This window comes from Salmo salar, chromosome ssa08, assembly GCF_905237065.1.
Source record: "Salmo salar chromosome ssa08, Ssal_v3.1, whole genome shotgun sequence".
NCBI classification, from domain to species: domain Eukaryota; kingdom Metazoa; phylum Chordata; class Actinopteri; order Salmoniformes; family Salmonidae; genus Salmo; species Salmo salar.
The window spans coordinates 16,896,119-16,920,091 of NC_059449.1; the positions used below are offsets into that span (position 1 = coordinate 16,896,119).

The 23,973-nt window shown below is 43.4% G+C and overlaps 1 protein-coding gene across 1 annotated transcript; it reads left to right on the forward strand.

Moving 5' to 3' along the window:
- The first annotated feature begins 322 nt into the window (after positions 1 to 322).
- Positions 323 to 21,757, forward strand: LOC106610336 (bifunctional 3'-phosphoadenosine 5'-phosphosulfate synthase 1). Its single transcript, XM_014209634.2, has 12 exons — positions 323 to 551; positions 1,228 to 1,342; positions 1,881 to 2,116; positions 2,355 to 2,493; positions 5,307 to 5,425; positions 5,733 to 5,846; positions 6,043 to 6,154; positions 8,454 to 8,659; positions 12,285 to 12,420; positions 12,528 to 12,796; positions 15,893 to 16,122; positions 20,139 to 21,757. Exons 1-12 carry the CDS (start codon positions 489 to 491, stop codon positions 20,278 to 20,280), a joined length of 1,881 nt encoding a protein of 626 aa, XP_014065109.2. The 5' UTR covers positions 323 to 488; the 3' UTR covers positions 20,281 to 21,757.
- Positions 21,758 to 23,973: the final 2,216 nt, after the last annotated feature.

The window sequence follows — 23,973 nt, forward strand, 5'->3', positions numbered from 1 at the left end:
GTATGCATTTTTTTATGAGTAGGATTTGCCACAGTACGTGATATAGTTATTTAAATAAGTTATTTCCAATCATATAATTGAATTGGAAAAAAATCGAACTGGAGCCAACAAACTAAAATGTCTAATATCAATATGTGTTTTATCCAATGTGCATTCCGTATTTATCTCTGCGATGCACACCACAGGTAATTAATAACTGGTCCAGGATATGTTATGTAATCTAGCTATGTCATCCATAGATGTCATCACGGTGTCGTTTGAGACTTGCGCGGATAAAACTGATTCCAAATCAGTTTTCAAAGAACAGACAGTTCACCAGACGATAGACGTCACTTCCGATTCTGATGACGTGGGTCGTCCTCCTCGGTTCCTGTTTGAGGTTCCTCCATTCAAAGAGATTACTGTCAGTAAAAAGATAACGCGTTAGTAATTGATTTAGTAGGTCGCATATACCGTAACTGGGACGAAAGCTTTCATTATAGACCGTTATGGAGACGTCCGGAAACTCTCACAAGAAACCGAAGCTGAGCAACGCGTCCAGCGAGAATTGGGTGAGTTGTTTCATTCATTCCTACCCCGGCGACCGCTGCCACGTCAACAATATGCTGCTAAACTATCAATGTTGTCTCTTATTTCTGCAATTTATGTTCCCAGTAAAAAATGTACTGCTATAATTATGCAATACTTTCTTAGCTGCGCGGAATGGCCGTGTTCCTATGATTGGAGAAATGCAACTAGTTAGCTTCTTAGTCTTGCCACCAAATGCCAGACAGCCATTTGTAGCAAGCTATAGCTTGCACGACATTCCAAAAGCAAGCTGTTCTGCCTATATAGCAACTGCAGTTACCTAGCTAACTATAAGATCCTGTATCTGCTGCAAAATGATCTGTCGTCGTCATCATGATGACCCGTGTCTAGTGATGTACATTTTTGTGTGACTCTCAAAATGCTTCTTGCTAATCTACTCAGCAGGAGCCTAGTGACCAAGCACATGCATTGGAATGTAGGCCTATCTCACCTTACTGTACATTAGGTTCAAACCAGTCCTTCAACGTTTTTGTCATAATATTGCTGATGACCTTTTGCTTCATGAGTAAGAAATGTGCCTGTCCTGGACTCAGTGTGGCTTCTGTATGTTGCAAAGTCACAGTCAGTGTTAGCTGCAAACGAACAAAGTCAGTGTAATTTGATATGAAACTAAAGGACAGAACAATATTGTGATTGCAGGGAATGCAGAGGGCGACTAATGTGACCTACCAGGCTCATCATGTCAGCAGGAACAAGCGTGGTCAGGTGGTGGGGACGAGAGGGGGCTTCCGTGGATGCACTGTCTGGCTCACAGGTATACAGAAGGACTAAAGCTCAGTTCACCTGGTCCCAGATCTGTTTGGGTTGTGTTGTCAACACCTAGGTTCATTGGTTGTTGTGAGACTGACCATAGGAGTTGGCAAGACCGCACAAACAGATCTGGGACCAGGCTGTCTTCAAAGAAATACAAATGTTAGTCTTCAAAGAAATACAAATGTTTTATCAAGCCTTTCAGTCACTTTATATTCACTCACACTAACTCACCATTGAACAAGGTTTACTGATGTATTTAGGTTTCAAGTACTACCAAAAGACAATATTAGCATTCAGTCAACAGTAGCATTTCGAAATGAAGGCATCACATTCATCCACGCTCTGCCTTCATTTCTAATATTGTCAGGCACCATTTGTTATCATGCATTCAAAGCTAATATTGACGGCCAACATTTGTCATTCATTCAATGCTAATATTGACGCAATGCTAAAATGGGGTATTGCAAGCTGGGTACACTCAATACTAATATTGACCAACCACCATCAACCCCTATTCGTCGCCACTCTCTCCCACCCAGGTCTGTCTGGGGCTGGGAAGACCACGGTGAGCATGGCCCTGGAGGAGTACCTGGTGTGCCACGGCATCCCCTGCTACTCGCTGGACGGAGACAACATCCGCCAGGGCTTGAACAAGAACCTGGGCTTCAGCCCTGAGGACCGCGAGGAGAACGTCAGGCGTATAGCCGAGGTGGCCCGCCTGTTCGCCGACGCAGGGCTCGTCTGCATCGCCAGCTTCATCTCTCCCTACGGACGGGTGAGTGGGGGGGGGGACAAGTGAGAGAAAGAGGAGAGGAAGTTAGAGACAATAGGAAGACAGTGGGGAAGAGGTGACAAGTCATGAGAAAGGGAAGATGAAAGAGAGCAAAAAGAAAGATGGAGACAGTTAATATGCTACTACTTGTGTTTTGCCTGTAATTCCCAGTTTACGATTTCAAATACACTTATCATCGTCAGGAGTTAACTATCCCGTTGTTTGTCTCCTCATCGTCCAGGATCGTGTGAACGCCAGGAAGATCCACGAGGCTGCAGGCTTGCCCTTCTTCGAGGTGTTTGTGGACGCGCCGCTTGACGTGTGTGAACAGAGAGACGTTAAGGGCCTCTACAAGAGAGCCAGGGCTGGAGAGATCAGAGGTAAGGCAAGATAAATAACACATGCTTATACATATAGGCATTTTACCATAACTCTTATAGCATTAGTAAGTATGAAAAAGTTGAAGAGAGAAGTCTCTAGAGAAAGTATGTAAAGTGTATTGGTTTTGACCAGCAGGAACATGAGATCTCATGTCTTTGGCTGTTGTTACCAGAGGAAGTGCCGTGTCGTTTATCGCTTAGTGAAACAGTGAGTCACAAGCTAAGGAAGCTGCTGGGACAAGATCTTCATCTAGTTTAGTGCACCCTGCTGAGCTCGGAGTTCAAGTTTATTTGTCATATACACAGTATCCACATGGTGTGCACAGTATCTACACGGTGTGCACAGTATCCACTAGAGGTCGACCGATTATGATTTTTCACCGCCGATACCGATTATTGGGGGCCAAAAAAGCCGATACCGATTAATCGGCCGATGTTTTTATTTATTATTATTTATTTATTTATTTGTAATAATGACAATTACAACAATACTGAATGAACACTTATTTTAACTTAATATAATACATCAATAAAATCAATTTAGCCTCAAATAAATAATGAAACATATTCAATATTCAGAAGTGTTGGAGAAGAAAATAAAAGTGCAATATGTGCCATGTAAAAAAGCTAACGTTTAAGTTCCTTGCTCAGAACATGAGAACACATGAAAGCTGGTGGTTCCTTTTAACATGAGTCTTCAATATTCCCAGGTAAGATGTTTTAGGTTGTAGTTATTATTGGACTATTTCTCTCTATACCATTTGTATTTCATATACCTTTGACTATTGGATGTTCTTATAGGCACTTTAGTATTGCCAGTGTAACAGTATAGCTTCCGTCTCTCTCCTCGCTCCTACCTGGGCTCAAACCAGGAACACATCGACAACAGCCACCCTCGAAGCAGCGTTACCCATGCAGAGCAAGGGGAACAACCACTCCAAGTCTCAGAGCGAGTGATGTTTGAAACACTGTTAGCGCGCACCCGGCTAACTAGCTAGCCATTTCACATCGGTTACACCAGCCTAATCTTGGGAGTTTACAGGCTTGAAGTCATAAACAGCGCAATGCATTGCGAAGGGCTGTTTGAATGAATGCTTATGAGCCTGCTGCTGCCTACCATCGCTCAGGCAGACTGCTCAATCAAATCATAGACTTAATTATAACATAATAACACACAGAAATACGAGCCTTAGGTCATTAATATGGTCGAATCCGGAAACTATCATCTCGAAAACAAAACGTTACTCCTGTTACATTGCACAACCTTCAATGTTATGTCATAATTACTTAATTCTGGCAAATTAGTTCGCAACGAGCCAGGCGGCCCAAACTGTTGCATATACCCTGACTGCGTGCAATGAACGCAAAATGACACAATTTCACCTGGTTAATATTGCCTACTAAGCTGGATTTCTTTTAGCTAAATATGCAGGTTTAAAAATATATACTTCTGTGTATTGATTTTAAGGCATTGATGTTCATGGTTAGGTACAGTCGTGCAACGATTGTGCTTTAGTCGCAAATGCGCTTTTGTTAAATCATCCCGAGTTTGGCGAAGTCGGCTGTCTTTGTTAGGAAGAAATAGTCTTCGCAGTTCGCAACGAGCCAGGCGGCCCAAACTGCTGTATATACCCTGACTCTGTTGCAAGAGAAGTGACACATTTTCCCTAGTTAAAAGAAATTCATGTTAGCAGGCAATATTAACTAAATATGCAGGTTTAAAAATATATACTTGTGTATTGATTTTAAGAAAGGCATTGATGTTTATGGTTGGAGCAACGTGTACCTAAGCGATTATATGCAATGCAGGACAGGCTAGATAAACTAGTAATATCATCAACCATGTGTAGTTAACTAGTGATTATGATTGATTGATTTGTTTTTTATAAGATAAGTTTAATGCTAGCTAGCAACTTACCTTGGCTTCTTACTGTATTCGCGTAACAGGCAGGCTCCTCGTGGAGTGCAATGTAAAGCAGGTGGTTAGAGCGTTGGACTAGTTAACCGTAAGGTTGCAAGATTGAATCCCTGAGCTGACAAGGTAAAAATCTGTCGTTCTGCCCCTGAACAAGGCAGTTAACCCACCGTTCCTAGGCCGTCATTGTAAATAAGAATGTGTTCGTAACTGACTTGCCTAGTTAAATAAAGGTCTGGGGGGAAAAAATTATAAATCGGTGTCCAAAAATACCAGCTCTGAGCTGTAGGCATGAGACAATATACTGTGAAGCCTAGTTAAGCTGTCCAACTGGTCAAGACATGATCTACCAGGTGCCATATGTCAGGTAGTAGTGACTAATTGGATGGGGTGGGATTCAGCCCAGTTCGAGTGTGTCCTCAGACCACACTATTAAGAATCTTGTCTCTTCAAGTCACGCCAATCTGGATAATAAGCCGTGTGAACAATGTCAAAAAAATAAAATAAATAGCCTGTCTAGATTTCAGTTAATTTGTGTGACTTGCTCAGTGGTTCCAACCAGAGGTACTAGGGCCCCTGGGGTTACTTGGTCTATCCACATGGGTACTTGAGAAGACTCACGAGACAATAGGGTTGCTGTTGAAATGCTCATGAGGGGGTACTTCAGGGGTACTCTGGGAAGAGCACAATTCAGTCGGTGGTACAATAACTGATATCGTTTGTGAACCACTTACTCAGTGGATAGATATTACCTTCCCTGCAACTTTAATGAAGTCACAACCTTTCTGCAAATGAGCAAATTACATTGTTTCATATTCAGCTATTGTTATTCATGCCAATTGAGGGACTGATTTATCTATTTTCTGAATGAATTGTGACTGTTTTCTCCATGTGTCAGGTTTCACTGGGATAGACTCGGAGTATGAGAAACCAGAGGCCCCAGAGCTGGTGCTGAAGACCGACTCCTGCAGTGTCAACGAGTCTATACAGCAGCTCATTGACCTGCTACATGAGAAGGTGAGAGAAACAACCTCCTCTTTCATCCATCCATTCATCCATCCATTGATGTGGTTTGACATAAACAGATGAATTGAAACCTGTAACATGGAAGCATGCTGTCACGTTTAATTTCCACCACTAGAGGGCAGTGTCTTCACACGTTCAGATTGGGATTCACATTTCCAAAATACTAACGCCTCACTGCTGTATGACCCCCACTTTCACACCCCTGAATTCTTATCCAACGCAATCAACCTCTTGGATGTTCTCGTTTTTCCATAATATTTTGTGCATTTTCACTGGTATAATGAATGAATATTTGTAGGATATAGTGCCGGTGGATGCTTCCTATGAAGTGAAGGAGCTGTACGTAGTGGAGAACAAGCTGGACCTGGCCAAGACGGATGCTGAAACACTACCTGCTGTGCAGATTGGAAAGGTAACCGTTCTCTTCAAATACCATTTTTACTAACGCCTACTGGTATTTTCTGAGAGTCTACGGGGGATGGATAGATTCTAAAGGCCTATGTGAAAGTGATAAGGGAACATTTCTGAAAGTGTTATCCATGTTCGACCACATTTTGAATGCTGTTGAACCATTATTTGTGTTCTGATTGACCGTTGTTTGACCCCAGGTGGACATGCAGTGGGTTCAGGTGCTTGCTGAGGGCTGGGCCACCCCTCTGAACGGCTTCATGAGGGAGAGGGAGTTTCTGCAGTGTCTGCACTTTGACTGTCTGCTGGACGGTAAGACGGCACCATGGCCCTTTCTCAATCATCTTTCCTTGATCCCTCATGTTTTCCTCTTGTCCTCTCCTCTGCCTTAGAGTCCTTTCCTTGCCTACTTCTTAAAATGTCTGCCTGCTTTAATCCTCTCCTCACTTCCCACTGACATTTTGAGAAGGAGGTGCAGTGATAAATACAGGTGTATTTCACTGTGAAGTCAAATAAATTGATGGATGTTATGCTCTATAATGACCACTAGAGGGAGATGAAAGCTCTCAAAAGGACATGTTCAGATCAAATGTTATTTGTCACATGGCCGAATACAACAGGTGTAGACTTTACAGTGAAATTACTTACAAGTCCTTAACCAACAATGCAGTTTAAAAAATAATAAGTGTTAAGTGAAAAATAGACAAGTTAAAAATAACATGGTTAAAGAGCAGCAGTAAAATAACAGTACCGAGGCTATGTACAGGGGGTACAGGAACAATGTGTCGAGGTAATTGAGGTAATATGTACATGCAGGTAGAGTTGGAACTTTACAAGTGGTCTTGATTAGCTCATCATTACCTCAAAATGACCGACTACATGAGTTAATATAGTTAATCAGAAGTAAGTCTGATTTTAGATGAAGGAATCAGAGGGATAATCTTACCATGCTATTGTGCTGAGTCATCGTGATCCTTTTACGCTTCAGGCTCAAGACTTTTCATTCTCTGGAAACAAATAGAACCGGTACCTTTTGAGTTGGGCTGAAGGAACGCCGCGGGGCCCAGTCTTGGTATTGGTGAAACTGTGTAATTACACCAATTTCCTACACAGTGTTTGAATTTCCGAAAAAAGAGTCAATTTGCTTTTATTGCCCACATAACACTGACCCTTAAGGCGACGTGTGTGATGTGTTGCCAGTACATACTGGCGTGCGCGCGCACACGCGCAGCATAAAAATGTGTTAAACAACAGAAATGATAACCAAGCCAGTGTTTCATTAGCTGTCTGGAAATGGTTATTGTAAGGAACACCTGTGATATACAGGTGTTCCTTACAATAACAACTCTCTATTCTTCACAGCACCAACGAGTCATTTTTGGATCAGGTCTTGTTTTGGTTTTTCTTTAGATATGATTTCAATATGTTTTGGACCAGAGCTAATGGTGACTCTATGCTGTTGCAAACGGAACTGGGCCTGTGTACTTGGTAGAGAACGCTGAATGACGTGTCCGTGTGCAATGCCCTCACTCGGGTTTCGCTTGTTTGTCCTAGCGAGGGAAATGTGAGCGGAGGAAAAGGATGAAGCCTCAATATTGATTGCCTCCACAAACTATCATTTGTCTATTTCCAGTTCCTTCTAGGGATTTTACAGTGGATGACCCTAACAGAGCTGGAGGAGCTTCCGTTCCACACAATCACAACTGAACCAAACGTGACTGGATAGAATTCAGATCATTTGTTCATTTTAAATAACACAAGTGTTGTAGTTAAATGACCCTTTTACCATCACTTTCACTTAAGGTTGTAAAATTCTGGTGAATTTTGAGAATGTTACCAGAATTTTGCAACCCTACTCTCACTTCATTGTAATCCGTCCCTGATTTGGAGTCCCAGTTAGTAGGATTGACGAGGACACCAGCATTTCCCTGGTAGATGACTGTGTTTGTGCCAGCTCCTTGTTTGGCATGGGCCAGCTCCTTGTTTGGCATGGGCCAGGCTGGGCCAGCAGGCATGTGTGTGTTCACGTGTCTTATTGAAACCAGCTGTGTGTGCTAACTCTGTGACAGAGGATGAAGGAGTGGTGGCGGGGTGGTTTGCAGCCATGGCATCCCATCCAGCAACACACCATCTGATCCAATAGGATGATCCAATAGGATGTGAAAAGCTGGTCTTGTTGGTTTAATCAAGGTGTAGGACTAAATGAATCTGCCAACGTCATGACAACACAGGGCCCCTCTCTTTTTCTCTCCATTTCTTTTATTCTCTTTTTTCTTTCTTTCTGCGACGGTCAGAAACCACCTGAATGCACAAGACTGGATGATGTTTGTTCCCTAATCACCTCATATATCTAAAATGTCTATATATTCCCTGGCACAGTAGATAGGCTGTACTTGAAGTTATCGTAAGAGAGACAGTTAAAGTGATGCTGCAGTTTTGCTGATGGGGCTGTCTGGCTTCTGACCGATCAACTTCCTCTGTCAGCAGTCTGACGTTGAATTATTGTGTCTCAAAGCACTAACATGGCTACCTTCCATGTCTCCTTTCCTTTATTCAACCTCTGACCCCCCCCTCAATGAACCAACCCACCTGTTCCCCTTCCGTCCCATAGGTGGCGTCATCAACCTGTCTGTGCCGGTGGTGTTGCCGGTGTCGGGGGCGGACAAGGAGCGTCTGGACGGCGTCACGGCCATGGCCCTGGTGTACGAGGGCCGCCGCGTGGCCATCCTCCGCAACCCCGAGTTCTACGAGCACCGCAAGGAGGAGCGCTGCGCCCGCCAGTGGGGCACTACCTGCAAGGACCACCCCTACATCAAGGTCAGTGGTTAGTTCCAGATACCCCTACCACATAGACAGGCAGGGCAGCCACGGTCCGGTCCACTTCTCTAGAGCAAAAGCTGTCAATGTTGAAAACTGTTGAGTAACACTCCTACATCAAGGTCAGTGGTTAGTTCCAGAGACCCGATCCCATAAACGAGCAGGGGGGCTACGGACCGTTCCACTGCGCAGCAAGGGGTGTCTTGACTTTCCGACGAAAGCTGTCACTATTGAAAACTGTCATGTAACATGTCAGAACGACGATGTTTGTTTTCCTTTGCGTGTTTCTTATCTTTGTTTGGCTCAAACCGGTGCTCTTGACAGCTTCATCTGACAGTTAGGAGTTCTCACACCTCCCCTCCACCATGTTTATTATCATACACCCATACCTTCTCTTACAGCTCCAGTCTCCAGAGCTGTTTAGAATGTCCCACTGATAGATATTATGAAATGGAACCCTGGTGATAATGCTGAACAATGCAGGCATGACCCCTGAGAGGGTTACCCTTAACCCTCCCCATGACCAACCCAACCAACTCTCCCCTTGGCCTTGTACGTACACACACACACACACTTTCATTCTAATAGAAGACAGATTCTAGGTGACCCTTTTCCTCAGTGCTGCTTATGGAAGGACTGAATAAAGTGGAGTAGTGTCGTAAAGCAGTGAGCTGCTGCTGCTCTCCTTCCCCTGTCAGAAGTGCTTGTGTAATCGCTCCATCGCCCTCAATTCGCACGTGTTTTATTTAGATCGCAGTCTATCTCGGCCCCCTCTCTCCATCTGGCCCCTTCAAACTGCCTTTTATTTACACAGGACTTTTATTACAGCTGCCCTGGACTTGGAGCTGGCCCTGCTGAACACGTTACCCCCCCCCTCGCCAGCAGCCACCCACCTCATCCATTCCAAATATACCTGAGCAAAGATGGCAACAATGGTTTCCATCTGTCTCATATGGGCTGTTATTATATCAGTGGGCGCTCAGGTAGACTTCATGGCGTCCTGAAATGATCCCAACCCCCTGCTTAAAAAAACTACAGGCGCCAGCCGAGCCGTGGCGAGGGATCAGACCTGGGAAAGCTGTATCACACATACGCACACACAAGTGCAGTGTCACACACGCCGCCACGTCACACAACAGGACTGGAGATCTATAACCGGGGAGGACAATTGTGAAATTGCATTTTTGAAACCCTATCTTCAGGACTGATGGTTCAGGATCCGGGCTAGGGTTATTTTTGCTGTCTGTCTCGGGACAATTTGGGCTGCCATTGTTATTATGGATTAGTGTGGGTTTGCACACACACACAGACAGAGGGAGCTGGAGTAGTGATATACTGTCTTCAGCCCAACTCGGTCTGATGATTTTAAACAGACACACACACACACACACACACACACACACCACGGTGGTGTTTTAAAGCCCCGCCCTGTTGAGTCATTGGCTGGGTGAGATACTGTGAATTTGGACGCCAGGCATCTCCTGTTTCACTCAAAATGCCCTTCAAGTCAACAAAGTTGAACAGTCAACACTATCTTCAGCGTCTCTTATCCATTCTGGGTTGGTGTTCGGTTGTAGGCACTGTCAGTTTACCAAGAAAGCAGCATGGTGGGCTGTCCATCAGCTACCCATAATCCTCTAGTGTGTCTGTGTCTGGTGTCTCTGGCCCTGCTGCAGGCAATGCATGCTGGGTAGTGGGTTCTCCCAGACCTGTCACTCACTCTGTTTCTCCAGCGGTGCCTCCTGTCCTGTGTGTGTGTGTACAGCTTGCTATGATTAAGGTGTCACTCGTTTAACACACACACACTTTAACTCCCTGCGCTGCAGCCGATCCGTCAACACACCCCTCGCAGGCGGCAGCCCCTCATCCCGTCTCCGTCTCTCTCTGAGACTAGGAATAACCTGCTCCGTATTACTTCGCGGTCAATCCACGTTTCCTGTTTACTCCTGGCCGGGCCGCCAGGGAGACGGGAGCCTTCACGTCGGAAACTACAGCATGCTGAATTGTTTAATTTAGCATGATTCCCCTTATATCTAAAACACAGTGTGTATTATCGTGTAAATGCAGCTTTTGGTTACCCCTGAGCTAGCATACTACTATCATTTTCCATCTTAGAATGTTTAAAAGATCTACTGTGTGTTTGGGATTTGAATTGAAACCGTTTTTTTCTCAGGTCTTTTCTGTCTCAGTCTCCAAAGTAAGGGTTATTCATCTGCTTTGCCACTGATCTGGAGCCAGTAGATCCGACTAGTTGGATCAAGTGGAATGAAAGGCACCTCTTCACACCGTTACACTGAACTCCATCCATCCTTCCTCTCTGGCTTATTGATAACAACAAGAGGGCAGAGTTTTAGCAGCCTTCGGTTCTCTCATTGTTTTATTGAACACCGACGATATATGCAGTGCATCTAATCTTGTGGATAATACATGCTCCATCTCTGTTGTGGAAGACGTCCCACTACAACTTACAAAGACTTGGGCCAAATGCGCTACCAACGTCTGTCAAACAGGCTACTGTGGAATCCTCCTCGGAATATAAATGATAGTCTGTTAAATCTAAGAGCCCCCATACAGTTTCATCCATAGGAACACATCCCCTTTAAATCCAAACCATGACATGCCACTGTGACCATTTTTATATGGGACATCAGAACTGCTCACTAGTAGGCTGGTATTGTTTTCTAACTTCAACTCCTTGAGTAATATTGAATAGCCATCTCAATAGGACACAGTTGTGTATACGCTTCTGGACCCCCCCCTGGTCCTGCCATAGTCTATCCATAGTCCTGTTTTGATGGCTTTAGTACCTACCCTGCAGAGTGTACTCCATAAAGAGCCCAGTGGTTACAGCACAGGGACCAGTAGTAAATGCCCAGAAAGGCAGACCAAGAGTTATAGCCTGAAACAAAGCTGGCTTTGCCTGGGTTTAGCAGTACTTTGGGGACATTAGAACAATCTTGTAAGGGGAAAAATCGCTTCAATGTGGTCCATGAGTTCATCATGGATGGTGTCTCATTGTGGATTACATTACACATCATATTTTGTGTTCCTCGTGAGTCTTTTTCGCTAAAGTCGAGAGAGATGCGGTCAAAGGCATAAAGCAAAGGGGATTCTTCATTCTTACTGGGTTCCAATTTGTAGGAGTGTCTCGTTCAAAATTTTTTGATGTTGTATTTTAAAGTTGTCTGGGGGCTGTTATTGATTTATCCATAATCCTGCCCCTCTTGCAGCGGTTGCCAGATTGGGGAGGTTTACTGTTTGAAACAGTCCTTGATGGCTGTCATAACTGCAGTATGAACATGGTAGAGGAGTTCCAGAAGGCCACTTGTTTAGCATCAATTTCAAATTGATCCATAGCCGCAGGCTCTTCATGTACCTCTGACAGGATTGGATAGTTATAAGCAATATGGTCATTACTGCACCTCTCTTCTTTGATAGGCTATCTTAAATGTTCACCATATTGCTTACACCTATCCAGTCTTTTCAGATCTGCACAATATCTGGGGTGAAATAAGTTCTGGTAAAAAGGTCATTGAAAAACACTGGAAAATATATGGGTCACAGTGAAGTGGGTGTAGTATTGTATGATGCTAATGGGAGAGTGTTGTCTCTCTGTCTGGTCCAGATGGTAATGGAGAGTGGAGACTGGCTGGTAGGAGGAGACCTGCAGGTCCTGGACAAGATCAGCTGGAACGACGGCCTGGACCAGTACAGACTCACCCCCACTGAGCTCAAACACAAGTTCAAGGAGATGAATGCAGGTAAAGGTACAGAGAGTTAGATCTCTCTCGCTCTTTCACACTCTCTCATGTCTCAATAAAGATGCAGCATCTAAATCAGTCTTTCTCTGACCTCTCTCTCCCTCCAGACGCGGTGTTTGCCTTCCAGCTGCGTAACCCGGTGCACAACGGCCACGCCCTCCTCATGCAGGACACCCACAAGCGTCTGATCGAACGGGGCTACCGCCGGCCCGTCCTACTGCTGCACCCGCTGGGCGGCTGGACCAAGGACGACGACGTGCCGTTGGAGTGGCGCATGAAGCAGCACGCCGCCGTGCTGGATGAGGGCGTGCTGAAACCCGAAAACACCATCGTGGCCATCTTCCCGTCGCCCATGATGTACGCAGGCCCCACTGAGGTAAGCTTAGCAGTAACCTGACCATAGAACGGGCTTCCCTTTTCAAGTCAATGGTTGAAATAATGGGAGGACTGGCAGCCAAGTCCGTTCTATGGATTCTATTTCTATGGACCTGACAAAGTCTGTAACACAAGCCAAAGTAATGAGTACACTTGGGAGTACACTTCAAGAACTGGAGGCTACTTAAATTGCCTGACTGTAACTGTGACGTAATATGATGGGACGGTCCACACGTGACTTTTGAAATCAGCTTAATCTAACATGGATGGCAATTTACATTCAGAATTAGAAAGTTCAATATAATCTCTGTCAATTTGTATTGTCCTTACTTGATGCCTGTCTAGCTGTTTGAAGTCTCCTGCTGTCCTTTAATCATGTAGTCAGGGTTATGGGGAGACGATCATTGGGACCAGACTGAGCTCTGTTCTGTTCTGGCGAACACGATGCAGCCTGAAAAGGCCCATCATCTGTCTGTGTGATCTTACAGCCTGACATCAAATGCACCACAAAAGCATCCTCTTTGTTAAAAGTACAACCAACCCGTTTCTGCTTTTTTGGAGCCTTCTGAGAATAAATAAATGTTTTAATGTAATTCCATTGTCCTCCAAGAGTTTCTGCATGTTCGCCGTAATTCGTGCACCTTTGTTGGATAGCGAGGTAGTGGTAGGCATCCCTTCTCTTCAGATGGACTTCACCCATAAAATAATATGACCCCTGAGTCAATACATGTTAGAATCACCTTTGGCAGTGATTAAAGCTGTGAGTCTTTCTGGGTATGTCTCTAAGAGCTTTACACATCTGGATTGTACAATATTTGCCCATTATTTTGTTCAAAATTCTTCAAGCTCTGTCAAATTGGTTGTTGATCATTGCTTGACAACCTTTTTCAAGTCTTGCCATAGATTTTCAAGCAGATTAAAGTCAAAACTGTAACTCGGCCACTCCGGAACATTCACAGTCTTCTTGGTAAGCAAGTCCAGTGTAGATTTGGCCTTGTGTTTTAGGTTATTGTCCTGCTGAAAGGTGATTAATCACCCAGTGTCTGGTGGAAAGCAGACTGAACCAGGTTTCCCTCTGTATTTAGAGCCCTTAGGTTTATTTTTGGTCCTTAACGATTACAAGCGTAACCATAATATGATGCAGCTACTGCTATGCTTGAAAATATGGAGTGTGGCACTCTGTTACCTCTTGTCTTGGATGTGCCCCAAACATATTCAGGACAAATGATTTACTTTGCCACAATTTTTTGCAGTATTTCTTTAGTGCCTTGTTGCAAACAGGATGCATGTTTTGGAATATTTGTTATTCTGTACAGCTTCCCTTTCACTCTGTGAATTAAGTTAGTATTGTGGAGTAACTACAATGTTGTTGATCCATCCTTAGTTTTCTCCTATCACAGCCGTTAAACTCTGACTGTTTTAAAGTCCCCGTTGGCCTCATGGTGAAATCTCTGAGTGGTTTCTGAGTTATGAAGTACGTTTCTATCTTTGTAGTGACTGGATGTATTGACACACCATCCAAAGTGTCATTAATAACTTTACCATGCTCAAAGGGATATTTAATGTTTTTTTATTTTTACCCATCTACCAATAGGTGCCCTACTTTGCGAGGCATTGAAAAACCTCCCTGGTCTTTGTGGTTGAATCTGTGTTTGAAATTCACTGCTCGACTGAGGGACCTTACAATTATCTGTATGTGTGGAGGTACAGAGATGAGTCATTAAAAAGCTTGTTAAACACTATTACTGCACACAGTGAGTCCATGCAACTTATTATGTGACTTGTTACTCCTGGACTTATTTAGGCTTGCCGTAACAAAGGGGTTGAATACTTATTGACCCAAGACATTTCAGCTTTTCATTTCTTATTAGTTAGTCAAATAAACATATTTTGACTTTGATATTATGGGGTATTGACACAATCTCAATTTAATACATTTTAAATTCAGGTTATAACAACAAAATGTGATACAAGTCAAGGGGTGTGAATACTTTCTGAAGGCCCTTAATGCACAGGATACACATGGTACGCAGATGACATGCTTACTTACAGGTTCCCTATCCACGATGCCACATGATAAGGTTAAGAGGAAGCAAGTTAAGAATAATACAAAATAAGATCAATGTAATAAAACATTTAGTACATTTAGCAGGAATATCAATACAGGGAAGGCACAGTAGGCTATGTACACATGTGCCGGTGAGGGGCATAAAAATAGAATGGCTGCCAGGTTGGAGGGAGTGGGTTCACATGGCCCTGAGTGTCCATCTTAACTCTATTCCAACCAGCTAACAAAACAATGCACTCCATCCCTCCCTCCGTCTCCAGACTGCCTACAGAGTTTAACTGTCGTTTTTTTCTTCTCCTAACTGCCCTTTGTTCTCTCAAGGTCTTTTAGTTTAAGACTAGCGTTTTAAGGTTGAAGACTTCCAATTTTAAAAGTAGGATGGGAGCGTATGTGTGGTTAAATAGTCAGATAGGCCAAAAGAAGCAAGTCTTGTTTTCTTTAGTCATTTGAAACTTCCACTCAAGAGCTCAGTTTATTGTTGTTTCTGTAATGTGTTGTAAAACCGGATTCTCGCATGTCGAAGGTGGGCGCTACGTTCGGGGGGGATTTGAGCACTCCTGTCCAAACGTCATTACCGTAATTGGCTGTTTATTATTGAAGAAAGTGCTTTGTAATGTAATTATAGGGGGCTTGCTTCCATGTCCATAGGCGTTAGCAGCGAGAGCAATGTCCACTCGTATTTAGGGTAATTGTGCCCCATCGTACATGATTACGAATCAGTCAAGGTAATCAAGTGCTGTTTTTCCCTTCCCATCGGTCTCACCACAACGCGCCTGTTGTGCCAAGGCTTCCTTGTTTCTCCAACCCACTGAAAGAGCTGCCCAACCGCTTCCCATTAAAACATTCTAAATGTTCTCATTCTCTGAGTGACCAGAGGGGGTTTTCCCATTGGAAATGCTAAAAGGTAGCATTAGCGCTAAATCAGAATTACCAGCTAGTATTTTTACCCATTGGAAATGCCAACATTTAGCATTGACATTAGTTTTGAGTAACTAAAGCCTTTTTTCTTTTTTTACCATAAAACCACAGGTGCAGTGGCACTGCCGAGCCCGAATGGTGGCCGGCGCCAACTTCTACATCGTGGGTCGCGATCCGGCGGGCATGCCCCACCCAGCCACGGGCAAGGACATGTACGAGCCAACCCATGGGGCTAAGGTCCTCACCATGGCGCCTGGACTCATCACCCTGGAGATTGTACCCTTCAAGGTGGCAGCCTACAACAAAGCCAAGAGGGCCATGGACTTCTACGACCCCAAGAAGTAAGCTCATCTTTTGTTTTTCAGTCTCCATCCCATCTCTTTACTGTGTTTTGTTTTAGAGGGTAGATCAGCTTTAATATTGTAGGTAGATTATTATCCATTTTGTTTATTTTGTGTTTGCGTGAAGGACAGGATGATTAGTCCCAGTGGAATTTTTATTTTACCGCAAGTCAGTTAAGAACAAATTCTTATTTACAATGACGCCCTAGGAACTGTGGGTTAACTGCCTTGTTCGGGGGCAGAACGACAGATTTTTACCTTGTCAGCTCAGGGATTCGATCTAGTAACCTTTCAGTTACTAGTCCGCCCTATAATGAGTGTCTTTAAAAACAAATCTCTATTCTCAAGGTTCAAAGAATGTTATCAGTGGATGTCACTCATAATACCAGTGTTCTTTAACAACGGATGTAATGAAGTCCAAATGTTACATTCTTGAAGGTTTCAAGATGTTTCTAAGTTAGCATCATGATGATGAGTCCTGGTCAAACGGGTCATGGTGACCTTTCTCAACCAATCAGAATTAGTCAACATTTAGTCACACTTTTACCTAGATATCAAAATATTAGCAACGTGTATATTCTGGCATACAGTCTTGATGTGGGTAAGCAGGGTGTGTTCATTAGGACTTACAACATAAAACGTTTCGCAACGGAAATCAAATGAGCGGTTCTTTTTTTTTTTTTTTCATCGGTGGCAGGAATGTTGTTTCACAGCCTGTAAACATTATCATGCCTAACTCCAATAACCCAAATTGATCATTCATTAAGCTTTTCCACTGAAACCTCCCATGTGTTTTTCTTCCTTATCTACGGCAAATGGCAAAGCCAAAAATAACAGGAACTTCTTTGCTTTCTTATGCTCTTTACAAAGTTTTGTGGCTTTTCTCAGAGCTTTTTGAAGTCGCTCGGAAATCACAGAGAACTGCTATTAATTAAAGTCTGTATACGGATACTGCAGCCGATGACTAACGAAAATCGTGCAACCTCTGTGTGCTATGGGCTTTAATACCGTCCACGCTATCGCTTTATAGCCATGTTTGGCTTAGACTATCATGACTGAGAACTGATCTGACTGATTTAAAGGAATAGGATGACTTAAAAGGTAGGAACTGATTGATCAGAAGGTAGAGTACACCCTTTTTTTCCATGGCGCATGTTTTGATATCAGAATAAATTGAGTTGACAAGATAAATATAGTATTTGTATATGGGGGGGAATACCACAATCGCCAGGAGAACTAGTCTGAAAGTAAATATTTCCCCACACCTAGTTAGGTTTCACCTAGGCATGGGATTTAGAAATGGAGCACAGAGCTATTTCCTTCCTGGATTGAAAGCAGGAGAATTACTTGACAATAAGAGCCACAACTGACAAGACTGTTTATATTCTATGTAATCTGGCTTTCCATACCAGTAGTCAAGTATGTTGATTAAAGGTTCACGTCAAAACCATTTGGTATGTCATAGAGAAATACTCATTGATTGTTCCTTTATTAACTTGTCTTCTACTTCGAGTGGCTGAACTATCCATTACTATCCAGTGTTTTTGGACTAGTTTTACAGTTGGGTAAGACCGTTTGGATAGCACTAAATCTTCCTGCTAAAGCGTGAGATAATTCTTCAGTGTGACTCAGTGGAAATGTAAGAGTAATGGGACAAAGGTCTATAGTGGTTACTATGTCACCACTACTAGAATTCTCCTTGTGCTCTTCTCAACAAACTGCCGAGTCAGCAGTCTGGCTTGTTAAGAACCTTAAACACGTTATATTCCACTCCTTCCAGCAAAGTAATTGTCTGTTTTCTGACTGTCACAATAACATTTATATAACAGGCGACTTCATTTCTGTTCAATTGTGTTGTTTTTATTAATATGAAACCTGAAGACCCGAAAAGAGCTACGCCAGAAAATGTCAAAGCCACACTGACTGGCTCTTTCTGACCGTATCAGTGCTAGGCTAGCAGCTAGGGAGAGCTGAGAGGAAGGGGGTAAATCACAATTTCAAAGGCTCTGGTTGGCGCCTTCTGAAATTTATGGCATTCCGTCTGTTCTCGGCCACTCTTTGTGCACATTGTGCCGGCCGGCACTGCCAAATGTGAGAGGAATATAGATGCTAGGCCTAATTGCCAACGATCCCCCTTAAAGTCTGCCTCTATAGTGTAATGGCTAAAATCAGCGCAAGCTGTTTCTCATTTGACCACATATTAAGTGTTCCTCCTCCTCCGAGTTTGGAGTTTGTGCACTTTCTCTCTCCCTCTGTCTCTCTCCCTCTGTCTCTCTCCCTCTGTCTCTCTCGCTCTGTCTCTCTCGCTCTCTCGCTCTCTCTCTGCCCTGTCATTTCCACCTATTGTAATGAATACAAGTCCTCCACTATCAGAGATCAAAGTTTTAGGACCAGAACACATTGAGCGTAGTATACAGTAGAACAGGTTCACTGGATGGCAATTCTAGAATTTGTATTTCTTCCCAGCCAGACTGCAAGTGTTAGCCCCATGGCCCGAGCTATAGATCTGATTCGAAAATAGGACAATCTGATAAAAAGGTGTGATTATCCAGTACAAAAGTCACTAATGTATGGGGAGAATACAGTAATGTATGGGGAGAATACAGTAGTAGTGTTCAACAGTGGGTTTGCATTCCGGAGGTCAGGAGGAAGGTGATCCCATTACTGCCTATGGAGATGGAGAAACGGGAGCTGAGTCGTTGGCACACCTGGAGTGTCAGACACGATCTGGGTTCTGCCACCTGGCTGTCAGTCTGGTCTGCATTGTACTGTACTGCAGGCTCAGGACTCACTGTTGGGCAGAGGACAATAACATGAGGATAACTCGGCCACTAGGGGAGGCACTAGGGAGTTTATTTAATTGATCTATTCAGTTGATTTGAACAGGGACCATGTACTACAAAAACATGTTTCAGGACACTTGACAAATGATACATTGAACCAGATTTAGCTAACAGCTGATTTACATCAGCAAATGGGTTCAATGAATAGATAAACCCAGAACCCACAGAGTCCTTAAGAATGAGATTCATTGGCTAATTTAAAGTCCAATTCAAGAATGGAGGGGGAAAAAAGTGACATTTTTCTGAATGAAAATGAACCCCAAACCAACCCTTAAATTGTCTGCGGGCTTCAATATATAGTTTCAGGAGTGAGGTAGACGGGCGAGGACACTGCACAACTTTTGGAACTGGACTTCAGGAATCCAAGAGGTTTAGTGTGTGGAAACGCCGTGGCTCTTGCTGCGGCGCTAACAGTACAAATCCATACAAGACGCTCCGCAGCGCACGTCAGTCCACATGACCGCAAACCGCTGAGAAACGAAACCACATTTGACAAATGTGATTATTATGAGGAAAGTGCATTGTGGCGAGAGAAGGAATGTGCTTGAATGTTACCCCCTTTTGTCTAAGTGAAGGAATCTACAGTAGTATATAATTAATCCAATCATTGACAAGTATTTAATTTATCCCCTACTTGTGTGTGGCGGAGTCATGGAAGATTGTATTTAGACTAGTCAGTTTTTTTTTTTACAGGAATTTTCTCATTTTGGTTTGAGACTAATTAGCTGTGTTTAGACTTTTTTTTTTACCAGTGTTTATTTTTGAACCAGTTGTTTAAACTGAGAAGTCTAACAGAAGGTTTGAATTTGATGGCGAAGGTCTGACGTTTAGGTTGCGCTCTTTCTTTTTTTGTTTGCCGCTGGCTTGAAGCAGCGTCTCTATGTACTGCTGTTTCAAGTGTCTGAGGTTCTTTTGATGTGCCAAGTCCCCTAGCATAAGGGGGCTCGAGTGCATGTTTACTTCAATTACCGAAATACACCGCCTTTTTTCCCAAGCATATGAAGTGCATTTTGTGAAGTTCCCTCAAAGAACTCTCCCTAAAGTGTCCTTGAATGTAGTTGGTCATGCCATTCATCCACACAGTAAGTTAGAAGATCGTTCCTCACTTACCAAACAACATTTCAGGGTCAGGCTGTTGAAATGAGACGGTGCCTTTTCTTCATTTCTTTTCAGCCATCAAGACTATGACTTCATCTCAGGGACACGGATGCGTAAGATGGCTCGCGAAGGACAGAACCCTCCGGAAGGCTTCATGGCCCCCAAAGCCTGGGCTGTACTGGTGGAGTACTATCAGTCCCTGGAGAAGACTACCTAAGGTCAAAATGGGCAACATCAGGGTCGTATTCATTAGGGCACACCATAGCAAAACTTTTTCAAATGTTTCTCACCAAGAAAAACGAAAACAAGCGGTTGTCATTGGACAAGTCCAGATAGTCCCTCCCTGCTTCAGTCGGTTTCCCTCTGTTTGGTGCCTAATGAATACGACACAGCAATCTCCTCTAAAACAGTTAAAAGATTAATACGAGGACCACTCAACAGCTATAGCTATCGTTCCTTCCCTGCGCTGTGGCTCGCCTCCAGATGTCCCTGTCCAACCTCCAACGCACACACCTCTCCTCTATTCTCCTCCACTCTCCTCCCCTCTCCTCTCTCTCGTTCTGCTGCTACTGCCACTGGGCTTCAGTCTTACCACACTGAGTATGTACTTTATTTAAACTCACCATTAGAAATTGGTTTCTCTAATTGTGGAACTATCAGTATTTTTAAATGTGTTTTTAAACTGGAAATGAGTTCAAATGTTCATTTTAAAAGGTGTGAAGAGGCAAAGATTGTCTTTTTTAGAGAATGATGCAAAAATGTTCCTCATTATGTAACAATATGTGGTTTAGTTGAGGATGAAAACATGATGCATGTAGGAAGTCAATGCCCCTCTTAGTAATGTACCCTACAACTGTTACCGTGTCCATGGCTAATGTGATCATATTGATTCTTTTGAGTGTTTGGCTTTGTCCCTTTGTCCCCATGCACACTTCAAATAAGTTACTGGAAAGCGTAGACTCATTTAGTGATCTTAAAACAAGCCATCACTGTGTCGCTGCAGTATGTGGGTAACTCATCTGAGGTTGTTGGCCTGACTGGAACTGTGGTTTGAATTGGAGTTTGAGGTCAAGTTGAGTGCCTTGTCTTTTGTCAATCGTTCTCACACAGAGACATTGCATTCACACACACACACACACACACCAACACACACCTGTTCATTCTCCCACTTGCCTCTGTTACGTTAAAGCGGTCCAATAGATCCAGGAAACAATCATGAGACAGGAACTAATGACTAAACCTTTAGAAATACTTCCTGTTTTACCATTAGCTTTATTTCTCCATACTGATAACATCGTTTATCTTTTTACCTTGATGTAGCATGTAGTGAAGTGTTCACCACCGATGACTGTTTTAGTTAACTCAGTATTTATTGTTTTGTTGGTGGCATCTTACTTGGGGAGGACAGGCTGGTGGTAGTGACTGGAGCAGGATAGGTGGAATGGTATTCCATTTGTTCTGTTCCAGCCATTATAATGAGCTGTCCTCCCCTCAGCAGCCCCCTGTGGTCTGCCACTATATATACATTTTAGTTTGTTTGCTTGTTTTAATATTCTTTGTACTGAGTTATAATATTTTCCATTTGGTTACTACTGTACAAACATGGGTCTGCTCTGCCAGTATGGCTGGAAGAAAAGATATCGGTTTATATATTATTGTCCATGTTCTCCAATAAACCATTTTTAGCAAATGGATACATTTCGTTTCATGTTTTTTGTTGGTTAGCCACAGGCCACGATAGCTACATATAAATAAAATGGTTCCAGACTCTCAAATATACTGTGTCAAAGAATTCATGTTTAACTCAGAACAAAATCTAATTTGCTTCAAAAAGAACTACTATTGATGAGCTTTTACTGACTTAAACCAGAGTAGGTGATCTCATTCCCAATGTATACCGTTAAAATACCCCGCCATCTCCCATCAGGCACATCTAGTGCTGACGTATGTGTGACAACCTGTAATGTTTCAACTGGTCCTGTTGTACGTCTCAGTGCCTCACGTCCACACGATTTATATAGGAATTTCCATTCGCTTTTAATATTCTCAGACCCGGTACATTGTGCTCACTGCTCAATCACGGTAAAGAACCCCTTCATGCTCCATCTCTCTCCTTCTGTCTCTGTTTCTGTCACACACACACACACACACACACACACACACCATCCCAACTCCCAGCTGTGGCCCAGATGCGTGGGCCCTGTGAAAGTGGAACACACAGGGTTAATGCATGGCCTTAGGTCGCCCCTCTCAGACAGGAGGACCCTGGATATTCCATCTAATCCACCTCATTAACCTCCGTAACCAATAGACCTGGCTGCCAGCAGCCATTTTCCTACACCGCGTTGCCAGAACTTGTTCAATCTCATATGGTAATCAAGCTCGGACCTCGATACCTCTTCAAAGGGAGTGTTGTTTTTTTTTAGCTGTAAATGAAGGAATGCTGTAGGGATTGGGAAGCTTGCCTTACATTTTGGTTGTCCTTTTAACTTTCTCTGAGGGAATGAGGGGGTGTAGTTCTCTTTTGGGGGGGGGGGGGTTCACTGCAGATTCCCTTCAACCCTTGTGATGTTTTAGATGGATCACACACATTGTATAAGAAGTGATTATACCATCTATCACTCCTTTTCATCTGTATGAAGAATCAAGACCATTTTTCAGATAGCTCTACCTTTAGTCATCTCTGATTTCATCAAATTTGCCAAAGAGTATTCCTTTACAACATGGCTGGCTGCCAGCCCAAAATATATTACTAGAAAGATGTTAATGCTTCTACTAATGTTACTGTGCCATGTACCTGTCTGTCTACTCACCTGTGTCTACTCAGCTCACCTGTCTGTCTACTCACCTCACCTGTCTGTCTACTCACCTCTCCTCACCTGTCTGTCTACTCACCTGTCTCTCTCCTCAACTCACCTGTCTCTCTCCTCACCTGTCTGTCTACATTTTTTTACATTTACATTTTAGTCATTTAGCAGACGCTCTTATCCAGAGCGACTTACAGTAGAGTGCATACATTTTTAAATACTGGCCCCCCGTGGGAATCGAACCCACAACCCTGGCGTTGCAAGCGCCATGCTCTACCAACTGAGCTACAGTGGGACAACTCATCTCTACTCACCTGTCTGTCTACTTACCTAACTTGCCTGTCTACTCACCTCTACTCACCTGTCTGTCTACTTACCTAACTTGCCTGTCTACTCACCTCTACTCACCTGTCTGTCTACTTACCTAACTTGCCTGTCTACTCACCTCTCCTCACCTGTCTGTCTACTCACCTCTCCTCACCTGTCTGTCTACTCACCTCTCCTCACCTGTCTGTCTACTCACCTCTCCTCACCTGTCTGTCTACTCACCTCTCCTCACCTGTCTGTCTACTTACCTGTCTGTCTACTCTCCTCACCTGTCTGTTTACCCACCTCACCTATCTCACTTATTCATATTGACTTGAATTACAGTCTCACATCGTCAGGACAGTCTCACCATTTACTTTTTGTCATCTTGGCTTAAACTGTAGAACAACTTTGCTGAAACTGTTTCCAGACAGTTTTATGTACAGTACAGTTTTTGAGATTGCCAGAAATGCTAGACTTGACTGGAGGTGCTATGGTGTGGTACAGTGGGGGGGGGTATTTGATCCCCTGCTGATTTTCTACGTTTGCCCACTGACAAAGAAATTATCAGTCTATAATTTTAATGGTAGGTTTATTTGAACAGTGAGAGACAGAATAACAACAAAAAAATCCAGAAAAATGCATGTCAAAAATGTTATAAATTGATTTGCATTTTAAAGAGGGAAATAAGTATTTGACCCCTCTGCAAAACATGACTTAGTACTTGGTGGCAAAACCCTTGTTGGCAATCAGAGGTCAGACGTTTCTTGTAGTTGGCCACCAGGTTTACACACATC